The sequence below is a fragment of the Orcinus orca genome, chromosome 4 (genome assembly GCF_937001465.1).
Source record: "Orcinus orca chromosome 4, mOrcOrc1.1, whole genome shotgun sequence".
Lineage (NCBI taxonomy): Eukaryota > Metazoa > Chordata > Mammalia > Artiodactyla > Delphinidae > Orcinus > Orcinus orca.
The window spans coordinates 116,584,666-116,604,477 of record NC_064562.1 but is presented as its reverse complement, the minus strand read 5'-3'; the positions used below and the strand labels follow the sequence as shown (position 1 = coordinate 116,604,477).

Here is a 19,812-nt window from a genome sequence, read left to right as displayed (position 1 = left end):
AAGTTTTATTATACCTTTTGTCAAATTTTCAAAGGGGTCTGAGGTCCATGAAAAGTTAAAGCCAGTGGTTTGCAGATGAGGTCCGAAGAGGTGGTGCCATTTGCTCAGATTCTCAGAGTTATCTTGTGGCTGAGCTGACCCTGGAGCCCAGGTCTCCTGACTCACATTGGCTTCATAGACAAGAATCACTTATCAATAAATAGCTTAGAGAGGCACTGTACATCTTTTCTAAGGCTAACCAACAGACAAGCCCTTTTTTTTTTTTTTTTTTTTTTGTGGTACGCGGGCCTCTCACTGCTGTGGCCTCTCCCGTTGCAGAGCACAGGCTCCGGATGCACAGGCTCAACGGCCATGGCTCACGGGCCCAGCCGCTCTGCGGCATGTGGGATCTTCCCGGACCGGGGCACGAACCCGCGTCCCCTGCATCGGCAGGTGGATTCTCAACCACTGCGCCACCAAGGAAGCCCAGACAAGCCCTTTTGTTTCAAAGAGCTTGGCATCCCCTAGTTTTCTGGAAAGAGGACATACATTTCATCATGGACAACAAATAAAGGCAAAACTATAGGCTATGTAAAAAGGGTAATGAATGAATCCATTTTTATGGGTGGTTTGAAAGCTTCCCCACTGAGTCTTCCTCAGGACTTTGAACCTGGCAGTTCAAAGTGCTCAATCATTTGCGGCTGTGGTTCTCAGGCTTGTCAAAGGAGGGGAGAAAGCCTTGCTGTAAAAATAGCCTGGAAGCCATCTGTCTGGGGGAGCAATTTTTTTTTATTGAATTGAGACCCAGCCAATATTTTGCTTGAGGACTCTGAATTTAAAATTAAATGCAATTAGAAAAATGGAGTGAAATCCCTCTAGTTTCCCTACTTTAACTTTTTTTGGTTAGAAAATTAGCATATTCAAGTTAAATAGTAATGCCTTCTTTATTATTTCTCACCTTCCCTCCCTCTCATCCTTTCCTCCCTTCCTTTTTTTTCCCACTATTTCACCTCAGGGGTGCCTCTGTATTCTCTAGGGCAAAGTCATGGGCATGGGGCTTAGATCGGGACTCTGGGCTTTCTAGGGTGGCTCCATCTGCCAGCTGTGGGAACCCTGGCAATTCTTGTCACCTCTCTGAAGCTTCTTTTTCTCTTAGGGTTTTTTTTTTTTTTTAATTTCTCTTAGGGTTTTTTTTTCTTTCTTTCTTTCTTTTTTTTTTTAAGAATTAAAGGACACAATAAATTTCTACTTTTTGAAAACTATAAAGTGCTATGTGAATTTGAATTGGGGCAGGTGGCACATCATTTCTGCTGGAATGAATTCTGGTCCCCAAGATATAATTTGAGCAAGCACTTAACACTCACACAAGCATGGCATGTGCCCTATGAGATGGGCTTTTGGAATAGAGAAATGGCCTTGACTCTCAGCACAAACAAACAAAGAGGAAGTGTCTTGGCAAAAGATAAGGAGGAAGAACGTGTTTTTCCACTAGGCCTTGTTGTTCTTTAGATAATATCAACTTCTAGCAGAAGGCCAACCAAAGTTGCAAGAAAAACAAAGAGTCCTGCATGGTCCCTGCTGTTTAAGACTGACCTCTCCATTTCCTTCTTGCTTGTTTGTGATTGGTGGGGCTATTGTCCTTTTAGACTGACTGGTGAGTTATGGATATAGGTCATCTTGAGTAGCTGCCTACTCGGGACACATAAACCAACCCATAGGAAGAAAGAGGTGGAGTTCTTCTAGATGTGTGGGTTCCCCAGCAGCAGAGAACCACCCCAACTTTCTCCTTCCTGGTGGCACTTGGGAAGGCCAGCAACTCCCAGAAGAGGGTAAGCTGAGTGAAGTCTTGAACAGCGCCTCTCATTTAGCAGTCACGTGTTTTTCTCCTTGACGTGATTGTCTTGTGGATTAGAGGTCATAAATATCTTGTTTGACAGACAAGCTAGAAATGTGACTCTTAATTTTAACATTGTCATAACACCAGAAAGAGAGAGAGAGAGACAGAGAGAGAGAGAGAGAAAGAAAGAAAGAAAGAAAGAAAGAAAGAAAGAGAGGAAGAAAGGAAGGAAGAAAAAAGGGAGAAAGTAAAACCGAGCAGGAGCCTGTGGGGCTCCTGGGCACAGAAGCCTTTCTGTGTCCCCTGTTCCTTGTTCATAGGGAACAGACTCCAGACTCCATGACCTTCTCTGAGTCCCAAAGGGCAGATTCAAACAGTTGCTAATCAGGGAAGGGTGGGGATACCGAGACAAGGGAGGAGCAGTCAAGAAACAATAGTGCAGCCTTGGGGCAGGGTCCTGGTTCCCCTTCAAGGGATACACATAACAGTATCTTTGAGCTCTTCTGCAGAGCTAAAATCGCCAACAAATGGAAGATGTTAACTAGTGGATGGAGCATTCTTCATTCCAGAGAGAAGGTCACAGTTTGATAACCTCGAAAACCACAGAAACATATCAGGAGACCACCTGAGGCCAGGTTAAAGGAATGCAGGCCCTGCCCACACCCTGATCCTTATCAGCAACCCTGCCCTTGAACTATTGCTATAAAAACTCCTCACCAAATCCTCCGGCACACAGTTTTCATGTCCCCCTTTGCCTGGCAAAGCAATAAAGCTATTCTTTTCTATTTTACCCAAAACACTGTCTCCGAGATTCAATTTGGCACTGGTACACAGAGTCTGAGTTTTCAACATCAAAAGAAAGAAGGAGAGAAAGAAAGAGATCAACCTTTACGTTCTAGATGATGTAAGAGCAAAGGTCAAATACTAAGATAAGAACCAAATCCCTTAGGAGGCCAGTGGGAGTGAAGTGAGGACCTACCATCTGCTTAAGGAACTTCTCTGGGGGCTTAAGAAAGTAAACATCTAAGAGGGCTCTAAGATAGTTCCATCTTACCTGATCTTCAGGCCATTTACTGGGCCTCTACTGCTCACCTGGTCATTTACTTGCTGACTCGGACTGACTGACTTTGTCACAACAGCTTTGCCAAGTTGAGGATACCCACCTCTATTTTTTTATTGGGAAAACAGAACAGAACGGGGTGGTTGGGTGGGGGCAGGAGGATTTGCCCAAGTTCACAAAGTAGTTGGTGGCAGAGCGGGAATCTAACTCAGGTCTGTGCAATTCTGTATCTCATATTCCTTCTACTCTGCAGTCCTGTCTCTCTTGTGAAGAACAAATAGCAAAGTATTACACAATTTCCAACATTTATTTCTGAAATGCTAGAGGCTGGAAGCCCTTGGTAGAAACCTGATGTCCTCCATGGATCATGGACATGGTCTTCTCATCACTGTACCAATAAACACAGAATATGGTGGCAAAATGGAATTTGATTTAAAATCTTGAGCTTACTTTGTTTTGCTTTAGTTTTATCACCTTTAAAATAGGGATATTAATACATATTGAGCATTTCTATTATGATAATTAAGTATCTTGCCAATCACAGACACTTTGCACAAAAATTCCCTTCTTTGTTTCTTAGGACACAATTGCTACTTACCTCACTTAAGTTCTTTAAGCTTATCTGTCTGCAAGGAAAAGAAGTATGGTGTTACATAAAATATAGTTCATAATGATCAAGATAAAATCATTCTGAGTCCTTAAAAACTCTTTGATTACATTTTCATTGCCAAATTAATAGCCCATAGTCCAGTGTGATATTTATCACTGTTCTATAAAATTAAAGCCTGTTTATTTTTCTCATAATTTTCTAAGCAAAAGAAGAAGTTATGAGCCAATATAAAAGGTGGTGACAGAAAGGACATGAATAAACTTGCTTCTCACTTTAAGAGAATTTAATAACATCATCATTTCTCCTGACATTTGGTTTTCCATGTCAAGTTTCATTAGCACAGAAGGACCTGCTATTATTACCTTCATTTTAAAGCTCTTCATTTTTTGCTTTGAGGGAGTATAAAAGGTTTTAAATGTGAAGTTGTGGTACAGCTGGACCCCAGGAAGGCATGCATGAGAGAAAGGATGCTGATAATTAAAGGAGATCTGAGACAGGAAAAACACGAAACTGCATGATAGGGAAAGAATTCAACATGGCATTTGATAAAGTGGACATCAGACCATTGGAGGGGTCTCAGAAGAAACTCCAAGGCCTTCATTTATATTGACAATTGAGTCAATTAGCCTCACTAAACCTCATTTTTCTCATCTACAAAGTGGCACAGGGATATTCATCTTAGAGGGTTATTGTGACGATTGCTAGAGATAGAAAGGAAAATGTTGGGCATCTAGTGGGCACTATTGTCAGAATGTGGGCAAAGCCAGATGACGAGGTTATGAAGGGAGTTGGGTGGGTGACGTGCACATCTGTCCACCTAGGTCTGTCTGTGAAAAGACTGGAACTGAAGAGATGCCAGGAGATTAAGGCTGCAACAACAGTCCTAGCTGAAGGCTGTTGATCTAGAGTTATAAAGGTCTGTCTGTAACAGGTAAGATGATCCCAGCAGCACACAGCACTCAGATGCTATACCCTGGTCTCAGATCTCCAAGCCAGAAGCAAGTGTACTGAGGTCCCACATTCTTAAACCTGTTTCATCAGTCCATCTGAGATAACACATCTTCACCCTGCCTCCTCCTTTTAACGGGGCAAGTGGAAGATAAAGAGGAACAATTAGAAGTAAAAAAGTAAAACAGACACTCATAATATTAATTCTTTTGGGGTTAAATTGAGGCTAATCTCAGTGTTTTTAATGTTTAAGAAACTCTGGCATCTTAGGAATACTGATAGATTGGCCATGTGGCTTCAATTTAAAAGGGGTGATTGATTTTAGACTTGTGATTTTAAGTTAATAAGAGTCAAGCTATGTTCAATTCTATTTGCAAACCATTCAAACTGTTTAAGAGAACTTGAATTTTGCTATATTTATATATTAACTTTATTAGATTTATAAAAATGAAATGTTAAAGTTTTGCTTGTTAGGGTTTAAACCTGCCCTGTCAGCATTAGAGTACTTAAAAAATCAATTACATTTAGTGAATAAAGGTATTTCAAATGTTTAAGGAGATTTAACTGAGTTCCTAAATGTCTTATGTCTTAACCTATGTAATGTAACAAGCAGAGTGACTGTCTCTCTGTTTAGGTAAACGCACTCCACTTGTGAACCAAGCAATATACTTTATAGATGGAAATTTGAGGCTTCAGGAAAGTTAGCCTTTGGAATTCGTAACTTTAAAAAGTTGGATTATTAAGTGAGAACCCAAGTAATTTTAAGAAGTCCATTCTGTGCACAACAACTGTCCTTGGGCCTTGAAATGCCTGTGGTGACAAGATCCCCATGAGCTGGTTGCTCCCCTCACATGTAAAACGGAGGCCTTGGGCTTTAGGGGGTCTCTTCAATGAAATTTATGAAGACAGGGAGACCTGCACAAAGTGACGGAATGGCGGAGCAGGGTGGACTCTGGCCTCCTTCCCCATCACCACCCTTCCTCTCTGAGAGCACCTTCCCACTCATAAGTCTCCCCATGATCGGCTGCTGGAGATGGCCAGTAAATAAAACATGGTCATTGATCACATAGAAGAAGTTTTCCACATCCTTTCCTGTGCAAAGTAGGTGCTCAGTGTGCATTTGAGGATAATGCTTTTCACTCTAAAAATAGCCCTTCCTGAGCCTCTCTTAGTTTTTGGCTTAGTTTCAAATGAATTGGATTTGAGTCCTTGCTCTGTCATCTCTGAGCGCCATCTCACTCAATAAGTGAAATTTCCTCTCTGAAGCTTCATTTTCCCACCTGTAAAATGGGTAAATGCAAACGGAAATAAAGAGGATTGATTAAGGTTCTCATGAAATAATATATGTGAAAGCTATTCGGAAAAAATAACACCTTACATCTGCAGAACACTTTTAACAGTCACACCCTCTTTTAACTTAAACTTTTTGTTCTGACCTAATTGTAGGTCTCATGCAGTGGTAGGAAATAATACAGAGACATCCCATGTGCCCTTAACCCAGTTTCCCACAAAGGCAACATCTTGCAAAACTATGATGATAATAAAGTTTACACTTTAAAATCAATAGTTTCCATTCACGAGTGTGAATTTGTCTACCTTCTTTGTAATCCATACTTTCTCTCTTTTTATGGTTTCTTGATATGTATAATGATTTTTTTCCACCACCCAAATCATCAGAATATGCATTTGTGCCACTAAGGTTGCTTGAACTGATGCAGTGTCAGCATCACTAGTTGAAAAGGTAAAACCATAGTTAGGCAAGTGAGTGTTTTGTTGGTAAAATATCACACACTTTAAATTTTGGCCGAATCCCCCACCTTGGGCCATGAATTTGCCGAAGTTTAAAGGAAATTTCATGGCTCGATGACCAGTCTGCAGTTCTATGTCCTCATCGGAAAATTAAGGTTTGTAGCATTGCTTTTTGCACAGCGCTGAGGACTCTAACGTGGGCCATGTGTAGCTAGACCTACAGCAAAGGACGATTGCTCTCATGATTTCTCAGGGTGAGTTTTATTTGGTGCATGGACCATGGTATTCAAATTACAATGGATACATAGTTGGAAACTTTTTTTTTTCTTCTTTCTAATTATGTCAAGGAGACAGTTTCCATGTGGCGGTTAGTATATCCTAAACATCACTCTAACTTTACTTTTCTTCCCTTCTAACAGAGAAAACCTCCCCCAGGCTGAAAGTTTTGCTCTGAAATTATGTTGTGGTTGTTTATGGTGATGATATGTTTCCCTCTTAAATACGTCTATTTAAGTAAAAAAAAAAAAAAATAAGCTGACAAAATATATAAAGTACATCATAATAATGACCCATAAGTGGTTGAGAATGTCTAACCAACATTCCCCAAACGTCAACGTTCTCTCCTAGTTTCAAATTGTGAATGAATGTTCTAAATGGCGTTTTCCTTAACTGAGGTGCTTCAATTCAGCAACTGTTTTGTGAAGTCAAGACTTAGCTATAAAATAGAGAAGGGCAGAGCTGGCAGAGACCAATGGGGGCTGAAACACAATAGCGGGGACCACCGCTGTCATCCACAGTGAGCACGGCCAATTGTAAGGCTGCAGCTGTCTTCACTGATGCAGTTGATCCCTGGACGTAAATCACAGCCTCCCAGGGAGGGCGATTCATCGCAGGGGCCTAGGGAGCAGCTGTTAGGAAGGCAGTGGGCACTATTCTTCCTGCGTTGGCCAAAGAAGCTCAGATCTCCAATCTTCTTTCTGTTTTCATGGAAAGTGAACCTTACAGCAGCCTCACGTGGTCATTCACATGTGGTCATTAGTAACGGCCATCTGACTACCTAGATGGGCCCAACTAAAAATGAATTGAAACCTCTCTTAAAGCAAAGCTCTCAGTTTCTTTGTTGGCAAATATTTTCTCCCATTCTGTGGGTTGTCTTTTTGTTTCGTTTATGGTTTCCTTTGTTGTGCAAAAGCTTTTAAGTTTAATTAGATTGCATTTTTAAAATTTTTGTTTCTATTTTCATTTCTCTAGCAGGTGGATTAATCTCCAACATATACAAACAACTCATGCAGTTCAATAACAAAAAAAACAAACAACCCAATCAAAAAAATGGGTGGAAGATCTAAACAGACATTTCTCCAAAGAAGACATACACATGGCCAAAAGGCACATGAAAAGATGCTCAGTATCTCTAATTAGTAGAGAAATGCAAATCAAAACTACAATGAGGTATCACCTCACACCAGTCAGAATGGCATCATGAAAATATGTACAAACAATAAATGCTGTAAAGAGTGTGGAAAAAAGGGAACCCTTCTACACTGTTGGTAGGAATGTAAATTGGTACAGCTACTATGTAGAACAGTAAGGAGGTTCCTTATAAACACTAAAAATAGAGCTACCATATGACCCAGCAATCCCACTCCTGGGCATATTCCCAGAGAAAATCATAATTCGAAAAGATACATGCACCCCAATGTTCATTGCAGCACTATTTACAATAGCCAGGACATGGAAGCAACCTAAATGTTGATTGACAGAGGAATGGATAGAGACGATGTGGTACATATATACAATGGAATATCACTCAGCCATTAAAAACAACGAATTAATGCCATTGGAAGCAATGTGGATGGGTCTAGAGATGGTCATACTGAGTGAAGTAAGTCAGACAGAGAAAGACAAATATCATATGATATTGCTTATATGTGGAATCTAAAAAACATGGTGCAAATGAACTTATTTACAAAACAAAAATAGAGTCACAGATGTAGAAAACAATCTTATGGTTACCAGGGGGGAAAGGGGGAAGAGAGATAAATTAGGAGCTTGGGATTGACATATATACACTACTGTATATAAAATATATAACTAATAAGGACCTATTGTATAGCATAGGGAACTCTACTCAATACTCTGTAATGATCTATATGGGAAAATAATCTAAAAAAAGAGTTGATATAGGTATATGTATAACTGATTCACTTTGCTGTACAGCAGAAACCAACACAACATTGTAAATAAATTATATGCCAATAAAAATTAAACAATAAAATAAAATAGAATAAAGCAAAGCTCTCTTAGTCTTCGTGGCATTCGCAGTGTCTTGCACTGGGCTTTGCATGTTTTTGCCCTCTCAACAGTCATATACCAACTCTATAACTTTGACCGAGTCACGTAACTTCTCTGAATCTTAATGACATTTTGTGCCCAGTGGGTAGGGAAGTGATTTTTACCAGGTTCTTATTATATGCCTCTACTGGGCTGGGCACTTTGGCCTTTCCAAGCCTTAGAAAATCATACTTTATTGGGCTGCAGAAAGGATTCAATGAGATGAAATGTAACTATCCTCTGGTGAAGAGACCCAGCACAGCTCTCATCACATCTAAGAATGATTAAACACTGTAAACTACAACTAGAGACACTGCAAAGTTACAAAACACGAAAGTCTAAAGATTCCAACACCACTGACATGGCTGACAGTAGGCTGGTGTGATCCAGACAGCAGAGGGGCTCATCTGGAAATCTGGAGAGTATTATTTTAGACACTAGAAGCTTGGACACAGACAGGTAAGGCCTAAGCACCTTCGAAGCTTGAGTGGCAGAAATATCCCTAGAATCTGGGTCCCTCTGGGCGCCTAGCCCTGGATGTACATCAGATTCATCTGGGGAGCTTTGAAAAATACTAATGCCCTATAGTGATGCTCTCAATTAAAACAGATCCTGGAGAACAGTAATTTTTAAAAAGTTTATCTAATTATTTCAATGTAAAGCCAGGATGAGAAACATTGCCCTAGAATCTATAGCTTCTATTTCAAGACAAAATAGGGTTATGGTGCCTAATTCTGTCGGGTACAGATGGGAGATGCTGTTTAAGTGTTTTTCTTTCTTCTTTCCTATGCTGTGACAGATATTATCCTAGTACTTTAGAAAAATCACATACCTCCTCACCACAATTCTATCTCATGGGGCTGGTTATTTTCTTTTTACCAATAAGGAAAGCAAGACTCATTACTGTTTAAGAGCTTCCTGAAATTTTACAGCCAGAAGTGGCTCAGCAGGGATCCAAACCCCGTCCTTCTGGGTTCCCACATCCTACTCTTTCCAATGTAAAGAAACAGAAAGAAAATAAAAATCTTCTCTTCTCCACACTGAACAACCTCATCATCTTTGATATTTATTCATCTTATTTTCTTTTTTTTTTTTTTGCAGTACGCGGGTCTCTCACTGTTGTGGCCTCTCCCGTTGTGGAGCACAGGCTCCGGACGCGCAGGCTCAGTGGCCATGGCTTACGGGCCCAGCCGCTCTGCGACATGTGGGATCCTCCCGGACCAGGGCACGAACCCGTGCCCCCGGCATCAGCAGGCGGACTCTCAACCACTGCGCCACCAGGGAAGCCCCATCCTATTTTCTATCTCCTTCTCTGAGTTTGGGCCAGTTCTTGTCATATTAGACGACTTGGTCAGGAATTTTAGGGACAATGCATTTCACATTTCCAATTCAGATGATGTTCTATTACTGTTGTTGTTTCCAAGACACTCATTCTTTGAAAACAGAAGTCAAAAGAGAGGAAATCTGGTGACTCTTGGTCTGGCTCAGACCCTCTGGAAACTGCCTCGCGGGGTTCTAGGACATATGCATACTGCAGTGAGTTAGCCCCTCCTTTTGAGGTCAAAGGGACAGACTTCTTTCTAAATATATTATATGTGGTGGCAAAGGCACCAATAGAAAATGGCTCAAGGTAGTAACTGTAACACACGTTGGTAATAAGTATGTGCTAGGCAGGTACTGATAAGCACTTGATAGAAATCATCTTATTTAATTCTCACATTAGCCCAGGAGGTAGGCAGTAGGCATTATTCTTAACCTCGCTTTACTGCTGAGAAAAGCCTTGGGCTTAGAGAAGCAAGTCATATGCCTTGGGGCAGAGTTTCCCAGTCTCTGGCCCACTGACCTTTTGGGTCTCATTACTCTTTGTTCTGGGGGAGTTCAGCACACTGCAGGGTGTTTGGCGGCATTCCTGGCCTCTACCCACTAGATGCATCCCCAGCACCCAAGCTGTCACGACAAAATGTCTCCAGACACTACGAACTCCCCTGGGAGCAAGGACATTTCCGTGCGCTCCCCCCCCATCCCCCCCCCCCCCCCCCCCCCCCCCCCCCCCCGCTCCCAGTTAAGAACCACTGCCCTTCCTCTGCTAGTTTATAAGAAGGAGAATCTGCGTTTCGAGATGGGGACAGGGGAGAGGGGAAATTGCACGAGGAAGAGCAGGAGAGGTTTCTGCATGGAAGATGGATGTTTGTGTGGGCTTCTAAAGGACAGAAAGGGAAGAGGCATTTGCCAAAAAAACTAAGGGGGAAATGGCATTTTCGGCTCTTTTACGTTCCGCCATCAGAACCAGTGATGAAAGGGTTTTCCACAGAAGTGCCAAATGTGCCTGATATTTTGAATTTCTGTATGCACGAGAAATGCTCACTGACGAAATAGTGCCCTGCACCTCACCGGCTGATCCAAGCTTGCAGTCAGAAAGCATCACTTACTCTGGGCAGCAACACGAGGGAAACACCAGTCTCTGTTCTGACTTCTAAAATAAGGTGATTTTGGAAATCTAAACTCTCTCGGGGAAAAGAAAAAGAGGTCCTTTCGTGTTTGTGACATTTTTTGATCAGAGCTGGCTGCTCGGCTGCCCGGTGCCCCATACATTTGGGAGCGGGGCTCTGGCATCAGCACTTAATACCAGAGGGTTGGATTTTTTATATTTCTTTGTCAAAAAGGCAATCATGTTTTTGACAAATGGGTTTTCACGTGCGCGGTTATACTTCTCCGGCCTGGGAGATGGGAAGCTGCGTGCCGATATTGGTCCTCATACAGTCGAACCCCTTTCAGTTCCGGCAATGATAACATTTTCTTTAATAACTAATTCACATCGTAAGTGAGCCATTCTTCCAGTAACTGATTTTATTACAAAGAAGGTGTATTTTCCATTAAGGAGTCAAACTGCAGGTTTCTGAGATGCTTTCCCTCAAGGTATGGGATGGCTGTCCCCACCACGTTGGGCAGCCCATTTAGAGAGGCGACTGGTTTGGTTATTGTTGCTCTCTTCCCCCTGCCCACCCGTTCCCTGGTCATCTCACCACCAGCAACAGCAAGACTCTCACCTGGACTCTCTCTGGACTTCGGCAAAGGTGTACCTCTGAGGGAAGAGTGGCTTGCTGCTCGCCGGCTCAGGGGGCAGGGGCTGGTACTTCTTTGGAAGAGTGATGGGCGGCCTGTGTGAAGAGTCACAGTGGGGACCTGAGAAGGTTTGCTGCACAGATGGCTCCTCAGACCTGGCATTCACACAGCCCTGCCCGCTGTGCCCTCAGCTTTGGGCTGGAAACATCAGTTTTGGGGGTGGGGGGTGGCAGCTCTCTACAAGGAGCTTCGAATGTCAGAATACTCATTCTTCTAATCAGCTTAAATCTCTCTCCTTGCAGCTTGCCCTTTGGTCTGGTTCAAGTTTTTAGAGTGTTATGTACTTTTCTATAGGGTGTCATAGCTTTATCAATCTGCCATCTGTTGAAGTTTTAGGAGGCCTGGAGTAAAAATATGATTACAGCCTTTCCTTTGCTCCAGACTAGAAGACATGAGCTTTTGAATCTCCCCAAAGAAATAGGAAAATGTTCCAAAGTCAATGGGTGCCTCACTCACCCATTTATTCACTCATGCCCTCACTCATTCACAAAGTGTATCGGGCACTGTTGGTAGATGCTGGAGATGCAGCAAGGAAAAAGACACAGTCCTTGGCTCAAGATGCTTCCCTCTGGGAGGGCAGAGAGAGAAGTGGTGAGAAGACGACCAGCCAGGGAAGTAAGTGCTGTGATGGAGGTCCTCACGGGCCCAAGCAGAACAACAGAGTGACTAACTCAGAGCCTAAGAAATCAAGTCAGTTGCTTTTGCCTCCATATATATAAGTATAATAATATTTGCATTTGTATATGTATTATATATATAAATATATATATACTTATATGATTATATACTTATGTACTCTAGGTCCCTTGAAGGCATTTCCCAGTGCCAGGACTCTCTGGCAGATTTCTGTACTAAAAGGAAGGAGAGATTTCTGTACTAAACAAAGGGAAAGAAACAGGAAGCAGGGAAGCAAGGCATTCATTAAAGATCGATAAGTGGAGGTAGATTGAATAGATGACTGTGAATGAATGAATGATTAAATGGATGAATGAGGCTTATTTAATCTTGTTCATTGACCAACTCATTAGCTTTCAGTATCAGATGTTTGTGTTTCTCTTTCTCAAATTATAGAACTAATCATTTAAGTATATAGCAAAACAAAGTTCTATTTTCAGTGTCTTACCGAGGAGGTGGTAAAGGAGTCTGCAAAAGGAAAGAGAATCAGAAATTAAAGTCCTGGTTCTTTGAGCAGAGCTAAATGGTTAGTGATTTTTTGGTTTACAGGTAGACATGACAAATCCCAACCAAACTTCTAGGATATATATTTCAAGTGCCACCTAAGCTTTCACATTGTCCATATTCCTATGCTTCTAAAACAAAGGGTGGGTAACAAATGCATTTCAATGCTTTTTCTTACCTTGTTTCCCTTTGTGGGTTTGTCTCCTAAAACATAAGAAGGAACATCAGTGAGTTTATGGAAAATGTCAACAAGCTATTTTCACATATGGTTAAATGGAAATCATTCCTCTTTGAATAATTTTGGTGATAACGCCAATGAACATTCGTTGAGCTCTTATTAGATACCCAGCACCATCTAAATATTTTAGTTATGTGACCTCATTCAATGCTTGCCTTTGTTCTGGATGCAGAAACTGGGGTGTGGGGAAGTTAAGTACCTCACCTCCAGTCCCCCAGTTAGTAAATTGTAGAATGAAGATTTCATGGCATGTGGTGTGACCCCTAAGGTCCTCTCTTAACCATTCACTCTTGATTAACATTCTTTTATATATACAGTCATCTTATTAATTCAAGTCCCTGCCTCACACCTTCATCGGACATTTCCAAGCAGAGGAAAATAGCATCACGAAATTTTCCAGATGGAAGGGTTTTCTAAGACGCCAGAAAACAACTGTTTTATTTTACGAATGATAAAGTTAAGGACAAACTCGGTAGGACAATTGCCCAAGGCCACCCAATCCTAGAACAGCCTGAAAGAGGCCCGAAAAGGATTTTCCCAACTTCTAGGTAGTTTTATTTCCACAATTCAATTCTACTCAAAGACAGTTATTGAGCTGCTACTCTGAACTGTGCACAGGACCAGGCACTAGGGATAAAAAAGACAAATACAACACGATCCTTCTCCTCAAGGTGTTTACAGTTGTTCTGTTTACAGGCCAAGTTCCAGGTTCTGGGGACATAATTGGAAAGGTGAGAGGCACTGTCCCTGCTGCCATAGGGCTTATAACTAAGAGGGTAGACATGCACTGAAAACACTATTAAAATCGTGATGATAATTTCAAGAAGAGAAGGGCATGGTATTGAAGGAACACACAGGAGACTTAAGTTAGTCTGGGGTGTCAGAAAAAGCTCTTTGAGGAAGTAATGCTCACTTATCTGTAAAAATGGATGTGACCTAATAAATGTTGCTTTATAGGGGGTGGGAGGAGTCAGTGAGACAATGTCTGTATCTTATTGTAGGAGACTTAAAACTCAACTGAGCACTGGCTGAGCCTCCTTTCCTTATTTGTGAGACAACAAGGTTGGATTAAATCCGTGTTTTTTAACTTTGCTATGAAGAGTCCATTGTGGTCCCCCTGGGGACTCCCAAGGAAACTGCAGGACTGCAGGATGGGGCGGCTGGTTTCTGGTTCATCACCCCATGTCACTGGCGGGACTCTACCTCCACTCACTTCCCACTGGATCTCCTCTTAAGATTTCTTTTGGGGAAAGGTCCAGCTGACCAAAAACAGCACAACACAACATATACTGTCCTGGATGATTTTAAGGTTCTTCCAGGTCTAAAAATAACTACTTCATTGAACAAAATTACCATTCTCCCTATTTTGTTCTTGGAAAACACTTTTAAACAGATAGGCTAGACTTCTCTGCATGAATTCAAACACTGATGGAAGACATGAATCGTAGATGTTCCAGGCATTGTAAAAACACAAAATATGACCCAGAACGTATTTCAACAACTGTGGCCACCTAGTTGATGTTAGATCTTTGGTTATTTCAATGATATTACTAAAAAACTTAGGCCACAGGATGCTTCTTTAAGGCATGAAATTAGAAAACAAAACTAACTTGCCCTCATTTTATTGTGCATTGGTTTCAGCAGTAGAGCTCCCTGTGGAACTACCTTATGGCTTATTCTGATGACTTTCCCTGTGAAGCTAGATGTTGGCTGTCTAAGACATCTTTTTTCATAGCTACCACTATAACTATTGGGGATCAATTCAATTCACTGGAAAAAAAATTCAATAAAAAGACTGAGCATCTGGAATTCAATAGGAACATTCCATTTATTGCTTCAGAGATATGTATCCCATTTGCTTCAGTGACTGTGAGTTTAGAAAAGGACATCTATCTTGCTTTTATTCATTTACTTATTATTGAGGCTGTAGTGTATGTCAGGCATGGATTCATTTTTAATACATTTATTGATGTAGGTTTTGGGGAATATAATGTCAAAAAAAGTTGCTATTCTCATGTAAACTTACATTCCAGTGGTAGGAGATAGAAAAGAAATAAACAAAAGTATATGATGTCAGGTGATGACAGGTGCTACAAAGAAAAATGAAGTAGGGTGAGCGAGAGATGGCGGACGGGGCTACTATTTTTCAGACAGACCCCAGAAGGCCTTTGTGGATAGGTGATGAGAACAGAGGCTTGAAGAAAGTGAGGGAACACACCATATGAACACCTGGGCAAGAGTATCACTGACAGGGGGAGCAGCAAGTGCAAAGACTCAGAGGTGGGATGAGCACAAAGGGGCACTACTGTCCCCACGGTGGTGGTGGAGGGGTGCCCAGATCACACAGGGTCTTGTAGGCTGTGGTGAGAACTTTGCCTTAACGGTGGTGCATCTTTTCCCTACACTGTCTGTGAGTCGTGTGCCTTCATTATAATGTAAGGTTTTCCGGCATCAGTTAGTATCCCCCTCATTTAAAAACTGTGTGTGGGGACTTCCCTGGTGGCGCAGTGGTTAAGAATCCACCTGCCAATGCAGGGGACACTGGTTTGATCCCTGGTCTAGGAAGATCTCACATGCCGCTGAGCAACTAAGCCTGTGTGCCACAACTACTGAGCCTGTGCTCTAGAGCCTGTGAGCCACAACTACTGAGCCCACGCGCCCTAGAGCCCTCACGCTGCAACAAGAAAAGCAATGAGAAGCATGCGCACCACAACGAAGAGTAGCTCCTGCTCGCCGCAACTAGAGAAAGCCTGCACGCAGCAATGAAGACCCAACATAGCCAAAAAAAAAAAAAAAAAAAAAAGTAAAAAAAAATCTGTGTATGCAGATTCCACTCCTGGGTATATACTCAAAGAGAAATGCAAACATACATCCATACAAAAACTTGTACATGAATTTTCATAACAGCAGTATTCGTAAAAGTCAAAAGGTAAAAAACCACCCAAATGTCCATCAACTGATGAAAGAATAAACAAGTATGTCTGTACTATGGAATGTTATTTGTCAGTAAAAAGGAATAAAGTACTGATACATGTTACAACATGGATGAACTTCTAAAACATTGTACTCAATGAAGGAAGTCAAAAGACTACATATTGGATGATTTCATTTATATTTTAAAAATCTAGAATGGGCAAACCCATAGAGATTGGAAGTATATTAGTGGTTTCTTGGGGAAGGGCAAGGGTTGAGGAACGGCTTCTAATGGATACAGGCTTTCTTTTTCGGTGATAAAATTTTCTAAACTTAGATTGTGGTGATAGTTGCAGAATTCTATGAATATACTAAAGTCATTGAATTGTACATTTTAAATTAGTGAATTTTATAGTATGTGCACTGTATCTCAATAAAGATGTTTAAAATATTTTTTAAAATGTGTTTCTGATATTATATGCAATATCAAAAATCCTGAAGCCTTCAGCTATGTCAAATATATCTAACAGCAGTAATTTATGCCATGAGCTTCTCTTATTTATTGCTTAGATAACTGAAATGTTATAGACTAAGAGGTAGAAACGAACTTCAGGGACTCCACGAGGGAGAAAACTAGATCAAACAGGTGAAATAACTTGTCATACTGTCATACAGCTTTGATAATAATTCAGATAAAATTCAACCATATTTTTTTTGCAGGGGTGGGGCTTGTTCAAGAAAGTAATAACAACTCAGGTATTTGACATACTGGAAGAAGATGAGATTTGGAGCTGAGTTTCTTGAGTTTGAACCTTGATTCTGCTACTACTATGGGTAGGGTCAAGGCAGGATCTCAATAAATATTAATGAAATAAACAAATGGATTGAGGAACGGTTGCAATTTCTCATCTGGAAAAGTGAGACATGGTTACTCATACTTCATGGGACTTCGTATGTGGAATAAATGAATTGATGAAGTTCACGTGATGGCTTTGAATGCCTCCCCACTGTAACTAGTATTATTGTGTAATGGAAGATTAGAGGGAAAATGGCAATCGACCCTCCTGAGGAGGTACACAAATACCCCAAATGCTATGAAAAATTCCCTGTCCCATCAGAAGACCCAAACAGTTTTTATTCGAGATAGTTCGCATCTTGACATTCAGTCAAGCAGTTTTCACTAGGAGGAGGCTGGCATGCTCGCCATCTGTTGGCTGCATGTGTAATTAGCACCATCTGCCGAGACTGTGTCCTTATTTTGCTCTTCAGTCTGCAGTAAGGCAGTTTTCACTTCTGCTGAAAAATGTATTGCTTCTTGGGAGATAATGTAGTGAGCTGAACACAGCATTGCTGTAGAATCTATTACCTCCATAACTTGTTAGGGTGAAGTCATGAACAAGTTCTCAACCTCAGAGGGTTCTGTGAAGTTAGAGTATCGCGAGACCTGCATGTGGCATTTCGGGGTGGGGGTGGGGGGCTGGGAGGGTTACTGGTGCCAGCTTATAGGAGCTGGTTGTTAATTTTTCAAGATTTTGCCATGCAGGTGTTAAACACGGCCATTATTAAAAAAATAATTATGTAAATGTACACTTAATTTATTTCAAAAACAAAGGTAGCATCAGCTCAAAACTCATGACTTCCTAGTTATTCTACCACATTTATCTGTGCTGTTGAAGTTATTTACCTCTACTGTGTCTATGATGGAAATACTAAAAAATGGTATCTCTTCCCAACTACCTGTTCAATGATCATGTTGGTAGCTTGAAATCTGCTGTAGGGGAAGTATTTACACCATGGAAATTGGCAAATGCTGCAAATTAGGGTTTGATTCATTGCTTTACTGCTTGTCTATACTTAAAGAGATGGAGAAAATGTTGACAAAGCAAATTAAATATAAAAGTGTGTTGTGTCTGTACGTTGTTGCATTACATTGTAAAAAGAGGAGAATTGAGGAAATATACTTCTGATATTGAAAAACTGTCATCTGACTCAGCTAAGAAGCTGTTCATGTAATTACGTCAATTGCAATCATCGTTTGGCTGCAGATACAAGAGTTTAGAAAAAATCAGTGAAAGCACTCTGTGAAAATCAATTGGCTATATAAAATTTATGACAGAGTGTTGTATATTTTACTATTATTTTAAAACTCTGTGCTATATACATCCTTTTATCAGTAAAATTTATAATAGGTCTATATATGCATGTATGTACATACTATTTTTTTGAGGTGCAACATTTTCTTTAATATGTCTGTGGTGAGCATAATTACTTTTTTAAAAAATAAAGACTATTTTTTTAGAGCAGTTTTAGGTTTACAACAGAATTGGAGGGAAGGTACAGAGATTTCCAATTTATCACCTGCTCCCACACATGCATAACCTCCCCCATTATCAACATCACTAGCCCACATGTTACATTTTTTACCAAGGATGAAGCTACATGGATACATCATAATCACCCAAAGACCATAGTTTACCTAAGGGCGCACTCTTGGTGTACATTCTATGGGTTTGGACAAATGTATAATGTACTCATCATTATAATATCATACAGAGTATTTTCACTAAAAATCTTCTGTGCTCTATGTATTTATCTCTCTCCCCAACTCAGACTCTTGGCAATCACTGAACTTTTTACTGCCACCAGAGTTTTGCCTTTTCCAGAATGTCATATAGTTGGAATCACATAATATGTAGCCTTTTCAGATAGGCTTTTGTCACTTGGTAATATGCATTTAAGTTTCCCCCATGTATTTTTGTGTTTTGATAGCTCATTTCTTTTTAGCACTGAATAATATTCCACAGTGGAATGTCTGGATTGTACCACAGTTTATTTATTCATTCACCTACTGAAGGACATCTTGGTTGCTTTCAAATTTTTGGTAATCATGAATAAAGCTGCTATAAACATCTGTGTGTAGGTTTTTGTGTGGACATAAAATTTCAATTCCTTTGCTAAATACCAAGGAGTGTGATTGCTGGATCACATGGTAAGAGTATCCTCACTTTTGTAGGAAACTGCCAATCTGTCTTCCAAAGTGGCTGTACAATTTTGCATTCCCACCAGCAGTGTATGAGAGTTCCTGTTGCTCCACATCCTCACCAGCATTTGCTGTTATCAGTGTTTTGATTTGGGCCATTCTAATAGATGGATGGGGTATCTCATTATTGTTTCAATTTACATTTCCCTGGTGACATATGATGTGGAGCATGTTTTCATATGCTTATTTGCCACCAGTATGTCTTCTTTGGTGAGGTCTCTGACACATTTTTTTTTTTTTCCCCCATTGGGCTGTTTGTTTTCTTATTGTTGAGCTTTAAGAGTTCTTTGTATAGTTTGGAGAATAGTCTTTTATCAGATGTTTCATTTGCAAATATTTTCTCTCAGTCTGTGGCTTGTGTTTTTATTCTCTTATATTGTCTTTTGCAGAGCAGAAGTTTTAAAATTTTGATCAAGTTCAGCTTATCAATCATAGATCACGTCTTTGGTGTTGTAACTAAAAAGGCATCACCATACCCAAGGTTATCCAGGTTTTCTATGCTATCTTCTGTGAGTTGTATAGTTTTGATTTTTAATTTAGGTCTATAACGCATTTCAAGTTAATTTTTGCAAAGGATGTAAGATCTGTATCTAGATTTATATTTTTGTAGGTGGATATCCAATTGTTTTAGCACCATTTGTGGAGAAGACTACCTCTGCTCCATTGTATTGCCTTTATTGTATTGCTTCTTTATCAAAGGTCAGTTGACTCTATGGGGGTCTATTTCTGGGTTCTCTGTTCTGTTCCACTGATCTATTTTTCTAGTCCTTCATTAATACCACACTGTCTTGATTCCTGGAGCTTT

The 19,812-nt window shown here is 40.6% G+C and overlaps 1 protein-coding gene across 1 annotated transcript in view; it reads right to left on the bottom strand.

Moving 5' to 3' along the window:
- The window catches only part of CLNK (cytokine dependent hematopoietic cell linker), a 168,444-nt gene that overhangs the window by 33,117 nt on the left and 115,515 nt on the right, over positions 1-19,812 (bottom strand). Inside the window, exons 8-11 of the mRNA XM_033427875.2 lie at positions 12,995-13,020; positions 12,761-12,780; positions 11,562-11,672; positions 3,475-3,502 (exon numbers count right to left, since the gene is read on the bottom strand). Coding sequence (XP_033283766.2) covers positions 3,475-3,502; positions 11,562-11,672; positions 12,761-12,780; positions 12,995-13,020 — 185 coding nt within the window. The remainder of the gene's footprint in view (positions 1-3,474; positions 3,503-11,561; positions 11,673-12,760; positions 12,781-12,994; positions 13,021-19,812) is intronic.